The following is a 14,048-nucleotide window of genomic DNA, read 5'->3' on the forward strand; positions in this document are numbered from 1 at the left end:
AATTCATAGTAAATATCAAATACAATGTCCATTTATTTTATCAAATATGTATGTTCATAGTCTACAAAAAAAGCGGGAAAAAAAAGTCCAGTCCCTCCAAAAACATATGAAAAATATGTGTAATTTTAAACAATCTTAAACAGATGTCTTTTCTATGACATAAAAGTTTTCTGATGACAGAAACAATATCCAGACCACCTTATTTTCGTTTTCCTCCCAATATAACCCAAACAGAATAATCATTAGCAAGGATTACAACTGCGACTATGCATCATGTACTGATAGGACAAAAATGAATAATGATTAATTTATTGTGGAAGAAAGTGAAGTGACATACAAAATGAGTTCAATAACTATTATCTTAACATTATAGATTATAATGTTAAGATAATACTTATTCGGTATTTGTGCAAAGATGATGTTTTTTTATTAAGATTAAGTTAAGATTAAATATTGCAAAAACATTTTTGTATATAAGTGTTTTTTTGTGAGCAGAAAATGATCTGTGGTAGAAACTCTTATGTGTACTATGTACTTATTATTGTTTAGGCATGACTATCACTAACAATAATATTGTATTTCCCATAAATATATTTAGTACTGAGAAAAATTCCAACAAACAAAACTCTAACACTAAAGTTTGCATCATCATATTAAATTAAATATAAAATACCTTCTCAGCCAGATTTCATAAATACCTCACAAAATATTATAATCCAGAAAATAGTTTTCAATGGGGCCATTATAAATAATAGGTTTGCTTGCCCAAATGCTACTTACTCAGAAAATATTTTTAAGTGTGGCCTGGTTAGACTGGTTTTAAGGTTGTAATTCAAATGTACATTTAATGAAGTATTCATCATAAAGAGTAAAAAGTTTATAAGACCATTGATTTTGTTACCCAACCTGCTAGGGAAAAAACAAGACATTTCTAAATATCTGCTTGATTAAGTTTAAACAGTTAGTAGATGGACACCAGATGTTTGGCAATGATAAATAATCTTACCGCTTCCTGATGTCTAGTTTGTACCATCCTGACATAATGATCTCCTTTATTCTGTCTCAAAAATGCACACTTAGGAAACCACCTAGCATGCTCAACCCAGGGATCATCTCCAGCTTCCCAGTTCCTCAGTCCACCACCACAGAAAAAGCATCTTGTATAATCACCATAACCTGAAATGAATTCCATATAATTGTCAAACCACAATCCCTTACTGTGAGTTTATGATTATTCATACAGTACAAGTTTCTTAAGGATAAGGGTGAATTACAAATCTAAATATTGAAAAAAGTAAAATTACAAGAATACTGAAATTCGAGGAAAATTCCAAAAAACAGAAGGTCCCTAATAGCTTCAACTGATAAAAATTAGCTTTTGTTTTGAAAGGTTTTACAACTTCATATGAATTATACAAGGGGGTCAAACATATTACACAAATCAAAATTATTTTAAGTGTTCAGGAATGATGATCTGTGATTTTACTCTCTACTCATCACAGAATAACTACAGGATGTTAACACATTGTTGTTGTAGACACTTGCCTTGTGTGCCTTACTGCAGCTAGACCCTGTATATCAATCAGCTCACATATTTAAAGACAACTTGACATATTGTTTAAATGATAACAGTTAGTAATCCCTATGATCCAACATTTAAAAGGTATGCTTGGTGTCACCTGTACGCTTTGTTATATATGCTTAGAGTAGGTATTTACATTAAGTGTCAAACCCTTTGACTTTATTTAAACATACATAATGATAGATAAAACGATCATATTTTCAGATTTTTTTGTTACCTGGTCCCAGATAAGACAAAAATGAAAGAATATTATTAATAATGTTTGAACTAAAATATTTGTCTCAACATAGAGAAGTTTAACCTAAAAAGTAGAAGAAAAGCTGAAAATTTTATTATTTTCTTTTAATATCAGTGTCCAGTGTCAAATATTATATGGAGGAAACAATTCTTTCACTCAATCATTTCCTTCTGAATAAAAAAAAATATTTGCTTTATTTATCTGATTATATCTTTAACCTAAATTTTTAAGAATTGAACACAAAAAAAGGACAAGGACCCATCTCACAGATACCTTTTACACTTCAAAAATCTCATTGAAAAAACTCAAAGTTAAGGATCAATTATTATCTCCTCTGACTAGTAGATTTTGATTATATTTGATTGCAAAGTACAAAAAATTAAGAAGAAACTTTTGTTTTAGAAAACGTCTTAAATATCATGAATATGTTTTCAGATAGATAACATGCCAGAGTGAGCTACTAATGTACATTTTCATGATTTTGAAGCCTATAATGTAGGAACTGTTTTTAATACACCAAATGTCTTTTGATTATCTAAATTAATGAACATACAATTATATACTTCCTTTAAGGATATTATATCAAATAATGTTATTGCAGGAGGTATTAATGGCAGTTATTCATTATCAATACAGAAAACTGTTAGGTTGACTGAGTGAAGACTTTAAATAAAGAGTTAAGAACTTTAAAAACAAAATAAATTACAGTGGTTCTTTTGATGTTTATAATTTTGGAATTGGTGTACAAACAATGAGATTACCCATTGTTATCTAGATTCTGAAAAGGCTATTTCTTTACCTAATATTTTATTATTTTTCAAAGGAAAGTGATCGATGGCCATTGTAGGGTGTCTATTGAATAAAGTTTTCATAAGACACCATTATTGGAAAGAATCTCTGTTGATGCGTTTCCCTTGTTTTTATTTTGTTACATGGATTTGTTTTCCCTCCAGCAATTTATGACTTTTAAACAGCGGTATGCTACAGTTGACTTTATTTACTGATTATGTTTTAGAATTGATAATTGGTGTATTGTTTAAACTTTATCATCTTCATTGCTACTGAACTATTTCACTGTCTTTAAAATATAAATCTATTTTATAAGACATATATGTATTTTTTTTAAATTTTGAACCTACTTTATTTATTCCAGAATCATTTATGATTGATCAGTATTTATTCAGCTTTAAACTGAGGTTATAACCTATAATCACGTAAAAACAAGTATGAAATCTCTTTTGGTTATTATTGATTGAGTGAATATAAACATAGAAACATATCACCACTATTTTGTCAACACAATTATGAAACATCTTTTCTTTCTTATATCTAAACTTGAATGCCTATTATGCCATTGCACATAAAATTATCCACCCTTTTTCACAGGTGTTCTTTAATGGGCTTACATTATTCAATTACAAAAAAACAACATGAAAATCTTATTGGCTAATTTAACATAAACCTATATTTAAGAAATGCATCAATTGTAAAAATGGCTTTGTAATTATTAAACAATAAGAAAATATGGTTTGAATGCTTATAATTAGACAACACACCACCCAAGACCATATGACAGAAATAATGAATTTCTGCTTATTTCACTATGAATAATTGATCTATACCTATGGAATGCAAAAACACAAAGAGTTATTACTTTATATCTTTTTTTTTTTTTTTTTTATTAAAGTCTAAGTTAAAAGGTATCAGACTTGAAAGGCCTATTTTCAAAATTTACATATATGAAAACAATACTTGAGATTGGGAATATATAAGTAACTTCTAGGCTCAACTGTTTTTTTCCTTTTTTTTTTAAATACTGAAATGAGTTTCTGTATAACTGATTAGAAAAAAAAAACACACCTTAAAGATGACTTTGAAGATTTACAGAACAGTCTGACAGTCAGTTCAAATAACTAAATGTATCCTCTGCTTAGAAACACACAGAGAATAAGTTGTATGTATAATATGCTTATTTTGTGTAAATATATAACTCATTTTGTTATGTGTCCCTGTCTTTTGGATGAAAATAAAAAGGCAAGTTAATTTGGTAACTTGTTGCAAACTTTCCCCAAAGATCTATGGTAATGAATTAATCAAATAAAAGTTTCAAACATAATTTAAGAAATCATTTGAGCATTTGTAAGAGGTCCTATTAGTAATTGATGCAATTATTTATATCTCCCCTAAGAAGAATCAGTTAATCATTATCAACAAGTGATGTCTTTAAATAATACGTTAAGAACTTGAGTAACTCCCAGGATAAAGAATAGCAACAAATTAGTGTAAAAACTTTTCCTTTTTATGTCTTATAAATGTCTACTGTACCCACTTCTTTATACCTTAATTTACATAGAGGTGTTAGCATTTATCAAGTTCAGATTTTGACAATTAAATAAAAAAAGAGACATTAGTACAGCATTCATAATGACAATAAAAAAGCTGTGATCAGGTATAAATTTGATGATAGATTAATAGATGTAATTAAGATTATATTTCATATTGATTAATATAAAACATCTTCGAAAAGTCTGGAAAATTTGAGATAATGACATGCTTCCTGTATTTCTCAAACTAATTGCTTTTTTTTTTTATACAAGTGAAAACATAAAATCATTATTTATTAGTTTTATATAACTAGTGGTCTCATATCTTTGGGGCAAACATCCCTCAGGTATCAGAAGACTACATATAAACATACATATATCTGTCTATTTTTCATGTTTTTATGTGAGGGGGATGAAAAAAATTAATGGCTTTTAAAGCTAGTCTCAGGGTGAATAAACTCATCATAGATACCAGGACTAAATTTAGTATATAAGCCAGACGCACCTTTCGTCTACAAAAGACTCATCATTAGTGATGCTCAAATCCAAAAAAGTTAAAAAGGCAAAATAAAGTATGAAGTTGAAGGTTTCAGGGAAGTAAGAAGTTGAAGGTTTCAGAGTGATTCATTTGTCATATGCTGATAAATAATCTAAAGAGCTGGTTCTCCTCCATTCAATATAAACATGCATGTATGAAAAGTTGTTTTTAAAATAATATTATGATTCATATGTAATATTTTTTTTCAAACCAATGTGTGTGAGTGTGTCCATCTAAATAAAAGACTATTTCCTTGTGTACTCAAGAATTTCATATGACTTTATAAATAGATATTTGGGGAGGAGTGCAGAATTAAAAAACTTATAAAGAAGATTTGATAAAAATCAATGTATTATCCTGACAACAACAAATAAAACAAATTATTATTTACAAGTCCTCCCTCTGACAAATTATTTCATATTTTTTTCATGATTATCAAATTTCTCAATGGTTTTGCTTAGAAGAAGTCATAGTCTTATTTGAATATGTTCCAACTGACTGATAAACTGTGAGCATGGAAACAACAAATTATTGACAGATAAACATCAAAGAGTGTGATATAAGGTCATATTATTTTACAACTTTCTAACTCCTTTCATCTTGAAACTAGTGTGAAATCTTGCCATTTTTGTTAAAAATAGTTCCTCATTGTTTAATGTGAAATCCAATATTACCATGAAATATCTTTCTTTCATAACCTGCTATTTAGTTACAATATCATCTGGATGATGATTTGTCTTTTCTTTTCATACCAATAATTCAGTGCAAATGACAATTAGACATCAATTGTTCACAGGTGTGCTTTTAAAGGGCTTAAATTATCAATCAAAACTATATTCTTAAAGATCCACCTGTAACATAGCAGTACATTTTAATAAGTGATATATGGTGCAGTATTTGAACATTTTATCAAAATATCCTGCCTAGTTAATTAGGAATAAATTGAATCTGTTATAGGAAGTAAGTAAATTGTTTATTATAGTGACATGTGTAAATCAACATTATTAAATATATACTTTGTACAGTGAGAATCAAATTACTATATAATACACCAGGCCCAATGGACCAACAAGTCACTTTTTACGTATTAAAGTTCCAAAATCACGTGTCAATTGTCAATTCAAATTTAGATTCAAGAAACAGATAATTACAAATTAAGAATAAGCATTGCGCTGTTGAAGTTCATATATTATTCTTCTAACATTTCTCAAGTTTGTGAAAAAGTTTAAGAGTATTAGCTAGAGTAAACTGTTTGTTTTCTATGGAAAAGTGATGCTGCTAAGTATTTAGCTATTTTTCTTGGAGAGTTCACCATTAAAAATGTTTATTTTTCCCTGGACTTCTAGCTGTATAAAGGCATAGCTAAGTTTCAGAACTAAGAAAATTTATAAGGTAAGATCACCTTTATGAAATATGAAATAATTTTAAATTGTTATCTAAATTAAACATAGTTTTTAAAAACATACTTGTTAAAAAATATTGTTTGTACAGTATGAACATAGAAGCATAATGAAATCTATGATAGTATAAGATAGTTAATTTCAAACTTAAAGTTTTAGATAATGATTAAAATGATTTGCTTTATACAAATAATTGTTCCTTTTACAGTTTTGGAAATACATATTTTTTATTATTGTTACATTTTCAATTTAAATGTTTTTTAAGAACTGATTTCCCTAAGGAAGTATGTACAATTTGTTGTTTGAAAATTTATATCAGTTCATATTCTTTTAATGATATTTTCATAATCTAAGATACTTTGACATAAATAAATAGGGAATGTGTCCATGGGAGGATTCCACCTGCTTGAATAAAATGACATAATTGAAAAAGCCGTAAAAGTGACACTATCCAAATTTGTATTTGATCTGAGTTTTGTGGTGATAAGTATTGTGTATCCCAGGCAAAGATTACCTTAGCCGTATTTTGCACAACTTTTTTGGAATTTTGGATTCTCACTGCTCTTCAACTTTGTTTTTGTTTGGCTTGATAAATATTTTGATATGAGCATCACTGACAAGTCTTATGTAGACGAAACGCGCGTCTGGCGTACTAAATTATAATCCTGGTACCTTTGATAACTATTTACACCACTGGGTTGATGCCACTGCTGGTGGACACTTCGTCCTGAGGGTATCACCAGTCCAGTAGTCAACATTTCGGTGCTGACATGAATATCAATAATGTGGTCATTTTATAAATTTCCTGTTTACAAAACTTTGAATTTTACAAAATTCTAAGGATTTTCTTATCCCAGACATAGATTACCTTAGCCATATTTGGCACAACTTTTTGGAATTTTGGATCCTCAAAGCTCTCCAACTTTGATCTTGTTTGGCTTTATAAATATTTTGATATGAGCGTCACTGATGAGTCTTATGTAGACGAAACACGCGTCTGGCATACTAAATTATAATCCTGGTACCTTTGATAACTATTTACACCACTGGGTCGATGCCACTGCTGGTGGAAGTTTCGTCCCTAGGGTAACACCAGCCCAGTATTCAACATTTTGGTGCCGACATGAATATCAATAATGTGGTCATTTTTATAAATTTCCTGTTTAAAAAACTTTGAATTTTACAAGAAACTAAGGATTTTCTTATCCCAGGCATAGATTACCTTGGCCATATTTGGAACAACTTTTTTGGAATTTTGGATTCTCAATGCTCTTCAACTTTGTTCTTGTTTGGCTTTATAAATATTTTGATATGAGCATCACTGACGAGTCTTATGTAGACGAAACGCACCTCTGGCGTACTAAATTTAAATCCTGGTACATTTGATAGATATTTACACCACTGGGTTGATGCCACTGCTGGTGGACACTTCATCCCGAGGGTATCATCAGCCCAGTAGTCAACATTTTGGTGCAGACATGATTATCAATACATGTAATGTGGTCATTTTATAAATTTCCTGTTTACAAAACTTTGAATTTTACAAAAAAACTAAGGATTTTCTTATCCCAGATATAGATTACCTTAGACATATTGGGAACAACTTTTTGGAATTTTGGATCCTCAATGCTCTCCAACTTTGTTCTTGTTTGGCTTTATAAATATTTTAATATGAGTGTCACTTATGAGTCTAATGTAGGCAAAACGTGCGTCTGGCATACTAAATTATAATCCTGGCACCTTTGATAACTATTTTTTAAAATATGGTTGAAGCAAACTTAAGTTAAAGGAGGTACACAATAATTCAGCAATTTTTCAATTTGCAAAGGAGCATAATTATAGAGTTAAAAGTGACACCAAGCCAATTTGGAATTGATCTGTGTTTTGTAGTAAAATATTGAAAACAACACGTTATTAATTTCTTGCGTCCGAAGCGCTTTTCTGGATTTACCTTCATCAGGAACGCTCAAAGCCAAACATTTAAAATCCGAAGATGTATAAGTACCGAAACCGTTGAAGAGCTGTATGTCAAAAATACCTAAAATAATAGCCAAATTCATCTAAAGCCAACTTTGCCTGAGGGAGTTGAAACCTTAGGTCTTAATAATTTATAAATTTATAAACGGACAATTTTAGTAACATGCATTGTGTATAAAGTTTCATAATATTTGAATGAGGTTAACTTAAATTAGAAAGTGGAAACAAAACTTCAGCAATATTTCCATTTGTAAAGGGAATACCTCTAAAACCTTAAAAAGTGACGCCACCAAAATTCAAATTCAATCTGGGTTTTGTGATAGTTAGCATTTTGTATGATCAGTTTCATAACATTTTAGTGACAAGTTTAAGAGAATGGAAACCATCTATTGGACATACGTATAGACAAGGGTAAAACCACTATGGGGGAAGCATAAAAACTCACTTTCAAACAAAAGAAATTCCCTGTTGTCAATTTTTTGTTCTGTTAATTTTTGTTGTTGAATTGAAATTGATAAAAAAAAATGCTAATTCAATACAAATTGTAGATCAAAGTAGATAAAAATTTGTGACTGTTCACCTCCAATTTCATTTGGTTAAAAAATGTTTAAAATACCCAAAATTCTAAGATAAAACCTCATTTTATTTAGGTCTCCATAATATGTATTGTTTTAATAATCATAAATTGTTTTTGAGATACAGCGCGACATGTATAAAAACCCTCCACTTTTTTTACAAAATACTCAATAACTCAAAAATAAAATTTTGAGTATCACCAAAAAGTATACAGATCTTTGGATTAATATGACAAAGAAGTGTGTAAAGTTTTAAGCAATAATCATAAATTGATTTTGAGATATGGCACAACATATAAAAAAACCCTTCCCCCTTTTTTCCAAAATACTCAATAACTCAAAAATTATATTTTGAATCATCACCAAAAAGTATACAGATATTAAGATTAATATAACTAAGAAGTGTGTAAAGTTTTAAGCAATAATCAAGAATTGTTTTTGAGATACGGTGCAACATGTGAAAAAAACACACCCCTGTTTTAGTTACAAAGTGCAGTAACTCAAAAAGTTTAAATCTTGTTTTCACCAAAAAAAATACAGATCATTTGACTTTGACCATCATAAGAAACTTAGATAAATCATTCTAAAGTTACGGTGCAACATGTTTACGCTGGACAGATACCAGACATTTGTATACCATAATATGTCCTGTCAAAATTTTGAAGGGCGTATAAAAAAAACCTGATAATTATAAACAAAAGGGAAAACTAGCAACCATGTCTCTAGGACATACCTCATAATACTATTCATTTACCTGCATAAAAGAATCCAGCTGTTGCCATCACTCTTGGTGTCTGATCTAAATAATTAGGCCAACCGTTGTATGTGTTAATTCTCACTGTCAGCACTGCATAGGCTGGGTATCTTGGTTTCTCAAAGTTAATACCTAACGGATCAAATCTGCTTCTGGATGGCTCTGTAACTGCTGTAGAACTACTGGAGCTTCCTGTTGTACCAGTGGTGCTTGTTGTAGTTGTGGCAGGGGCAGGGGGTGGTTGGGATGTGGTACTGCTTGTTGTACTTGTGTTACCACTTGTTGTGGTAGCTGTTGCTGGAGGCTGTATTGATGGACCTATAGATACTGTTGCTGAAGAAGATTCTTGTGATCCTGCTATGGTTCCTTTAAAATGAAGCCTCTGTATTATAATATGAACTTAATTTGTTGAATGTGGGTTGCTTCAACTAGCTTCTTATCATTATATTCTTTACTGATTTTGATTTTGGTGATTTACAATAAGATTCTTGTAGCTTGAATTTACATATATCATAGATAAAAGTATGTAAATTGATGTTGAGGGGTGTAGCACTTAGGTTTGAGTTAGTAGCATAACTATTACTTAAATTGAAATATCAAAATGTACCAATTGATCTATTTTAATAGCGAAGCATGTAGTCTACAGGATATATCACATCTTTGTAGATATGTTGATAATAATCTTTTGTAATATAACTGAAGTTGGATTTAAGATGGGGATCAAATATTTTGAAAGAGGACAAGTTAAGTAATGAAATATAAAATTGCATCATGTGGACTAAAAAAACAACTGAATGAAAATTCTAGGCTGTTGTACTACATCAGCATACACAGGTTGGGAATTTCCTTCACATTTGGGACAAATAAGAAGTCTAAATTTGGGTTTATTTCATCTAATCGAAGTAGGGAAAAAATTCAGTGTTATGTTGACATCTTTAGATTTTGATGGCAAGGATATGTGTCGACAAGGTTTTTATTAATCAAATATTATTTATTTCTTAAAGTCGGCCTATAGTTCCTGTCTGCAATTAACAGAATTCTGAAAAAGAGGACTAGATTTGTATCAGGGCAAAGCATTTTATAAATTTTAAAATCCTCCATGCTGGACAGTTTCCAACATTTAAAGGTTTTTTATATATTCACATAATTATGCACACATCTTATATAATAATTACTTGAAACCATGAATTTTATTTGCTTATTATTTTGAATGATTTTCCAGGAAAATGAAATCTTTAATCAATGAAATTCTACCGATTTGTTGTAAAATAACTGGTATTCAAAGGGTTCTCATGGACTAGGGGAGACAACAATCAAATAGTTTTAGTTGTACTGTTAATACATTGTCCTATAAGTGGTTTAATCTCAAATAGTTCATATAGATGTTCAACTCTTACATGATAGTTGAAACATTAAAAGGGGACACAACTTAAAAGGAATAGTATGGAGAAAAAGATGATTCTTAACATTAAATAAACTGCCAGCATTTAAAGTATTGGAACAAAACTTAATAATTCATATTATCTTTCAGTTTAGAATTTTGGTTGAATAAAATTGAAACAAATACACTAAATCACTAAAACTACTCCTGATTCTAATGCAATTTTAATGAAACAGTCTTAAATTGTCATTGGCTAAAAGTTACTGTCAAATCCATAGATAAAACTCATACCTAAGGAGAGAGCCACCATACTGAATAGCTTGGATAAACAAATGTTCAATTACTACAATATCATGGAAAATAACCACCCTCAAAAATGCAGTTTCAACGTGATTTTTTCCTAATTTGATTCAAACAATCTATGTAAAAACCTTCAAATCGTAATTTCTTATTTGTATGACATTGTGTAAGCCATTTTTCCATTTATAAAGAACAGATAAAGTTATGACACCCAAATTTAAACTTGATGTTTCGTTGGTTGTTTAAAGTATAGTGAACTAGTTTCACAACATATGGTTGAGGCAAAGTAAAGTTTGCCAAAACAGCAAATACACCAAGAACAACAAAAGTGTCACCATCCAAATTTTAGCTTGGTCTGTATTTGGTGATAATAAGCATTTTGTATTGTATAATTTACATAACAAGTTTAGGTCAAAGGTGGAGGCATTAAAATTGACAAGCCATCTGAGATTAATCCCTCAACAAAAGTCCAATTTCTAATAATATAAAAGAAAGTTTTTGCAGATTCACATAACCATACCTAACTTCTAATTTTATTTAGTTAATTGCAGTACTGGTTCAGCCAAATGAATATATTTTTATTTGGAATAAACTTCTGAAGTCATTTCTTGCATGTTGGTTCATTTTTTTTATTTCTTGGATTAGAAATGACTCACAGAGTTTATTAAATTTACCTTTTTATTCCCAAATACACTTGCAGCAATATCATGAATATTCAATTATTTGCAATACCTCAAATGAAGTTTTGTATCCATTTTTGTATCATGGAACATTTTCCTCAGAAGTACAAGATAAAGAGAAAACAGTAAAAGTGATTTCCTACAAAAGTTCTCAAAATCAGCAAACATAACTGTTTGTTGAAAATATCAAAACGTCATACTGCAAATTCAAAACTACTCTAATTGATGTCAGGGTATCAGGTTTGCAATACCAGTTAAAATATATAAATATATAAACTATTGTCTACACAGGGTAAATAATACCAAACCTAACTGAAAACCTAAAGGAAATGTCAGTGTAAATGTAAAATATTACAATAATTACATGCAAAGTTTTTAAATATTCAAATCAAGCAAAAAAAATATTCTTTTATGAAAATATGAGTGATTATAACTTAACATTACTTCAATTTTTTCATTAAATAAAATTATTCTCAGTTTCCTGCATCAACATTCATGACATTTGTTGACTGAATAAAAAGACAGGATCCATTGCTGTGCTCTGCTATTTTACAATGCAAGATGGATGACACTCATAAATCTTGGAGTTTGATTTTTCATACCACCTGATAATGTCACTCCAACATTAAATTTAGGTCATACCCCCATAAATGTAGTGGCAAAAAGTAAAGACAATGAAAGATTTTGCAAAACTTACATTTTCAATTTTGATATCATTATTTGAAGGCATCATTTAATTTTGAAATGGCAATATATTATCATACATTTGTTGAGCAATCCAAATATGTGTTTCAATCCAAACTTTCCAATTTTACAGTACATAAAGAGACTACTTACCACTGCCAATTGAAGGTTGTGTTGACTCCTCCCTACTTTGTTCTCCAACAGTAATAGACGTTTGTATTGCAGGTTGGTTCTGCAAGGAAGAGGGACCAGAACCTTGTGGTGTGGATGGAACATTTTGTACTGGAGTAGAGCCCTGCTGTACTGATGGCAAACTAGCTGGTGTTGGTTGGTTAGTATTTTGGCTAGTCTGTTGTGTCTGTGCAAAGTAACCAGGTAAAGGTTGATTTATTACTGTCTGCTGGCTTGATGGACCTGAAATAGTAAAAAATCAATGTTATTAAACAGTCTCCAGTCAAATATAGGATTTTGATCTCAATTCCTATGAGAATATGTTCACAGAATTTACCCCTTTTGTAGAATACTTATGTTTCAAAAGAGGAATAAAAAACAAACATAACAAACATAACAATTTATGTTAAAGTGAGATTTTTTCAATAACCGAAGACTTCAGTGACTCAAAGGACTTCAATTCACATACAGAAATAAAATCAGGATTGCATATTAAAACTAGAGATTCAAAGCTTAATTATTAGTTTGGCTATGGTGAATTCCTATAAATTATTCCTATAAATTCAACATAATGCTATACAACATATGTTTATCAACTGTTAACAAGAATGTCCTTCAATCCAAAAAGATGGGACATTTATCAAGTTCCAAAGAAAATGTTGTTATCAATAAAAAAAATCAATAATCAACTTTTTTGATCAGGCAGGATTAGTTAGTGATCCATCTAACAAAGTCTATCTGAATTATTTTTGGAAAGAACTCCTCTCAAGCAAGTGCTAGGTGCTGTCTTAAACTTGAAGTGAGCTTAGAGTTTTTTGCATCATGCAGAATGCCTCAATCTGACTTTCAGAATAAGAACAGTGATAAAGGCATTCCTTTGCTTTTTGTGTGTTTGTTTTGAGCATGTATTAATTTTGTGTAATGGGATGGAAACCCCTTGTCCTTTGTTTTCCTAAATAACCATAAGTTCATGTAAATCCTTTGAAATCTTGAAAATGAGAAATCAGTAATTGCCTTTTACATGCATGAAACATGAAAACTTGGGATACAATTTTTTACAAAGAAACTCCATATGATTACCAAGAACTATGAACGTTTGGGCTCGATAAGCTTATTTGGGTAAAAACTCTACACTGATGTATATGATCACTAATTATCATTGACCAAAACCAAGAATGATTTTTGAATTTTGAAAAGTAAATATTGGCAGATCATAAAATTGTTGTATTATTTTTTTTTATTGAATTTACAATTTTAAAACTAGGATTTATGTCCATAGACCACTTATGAGAATTATTTTCTCTCTCATACAGTGCTTGTGAAAATGCTTTCATACAACAATAGAAATTAGTACCAATGTCTCACATAAACAATTTTTTTTGTAAAAAATTGATGTGTACATTTCAATATTATTCATAAGTGACAATCTCCTGTTATCTTGTAC

The 14,048-nt window shown here is 29.9% G+C and overlaps 1 protein-coding gene across 2 annotated transcripts in view; it reads right to left on the reverse strand.

Annotated features, from left to right (window-relative positions):
- Positions 1–14,048, reverse strand: part of LOC134687634 (uncharacterized) — a 131,129-nt gene that overhangs the window by 26,040 nt on the left and 91,041 nt on the right. For both annotated transcript variants that reach the window (XM_063548079.1, XM_063548080.1), the window contains 3 exons: positions 12,587–12,847; positions 9,389–9,754; positions 1,007–1,176 (listed from right to left, as the gene is read on the reverse strand). In XM_063548079.1, coding sequence (XP_063404149.1) covers positions 1,007–1,176; positions 9,389–9,754; positions 12,587–12,847 — 797 coding nt within the window. The remainder of the gene's footprint in view (positions 1–1,006; positions 1,177–9,388; positions 9,755–12,586; positions 12,848–14,048) is intronic.

The sequence above is a fragment of the Mytilus trossulus genome, chromosome 10, assembly GCF_036588685.1.
Source record: "Mytilus trossulus isolate FHL-02 chromosome 10, PNRI_Mtr1.1.1.hap1, whole genome shotgun sequence".
In the NCBI taxonomy this organism is placed as follows: Eukaryota; Metazoa; Mollusca; class Bivalvia; order Mytilida; family Mytilidae; genus Mytilus; species Mytilus trossulus.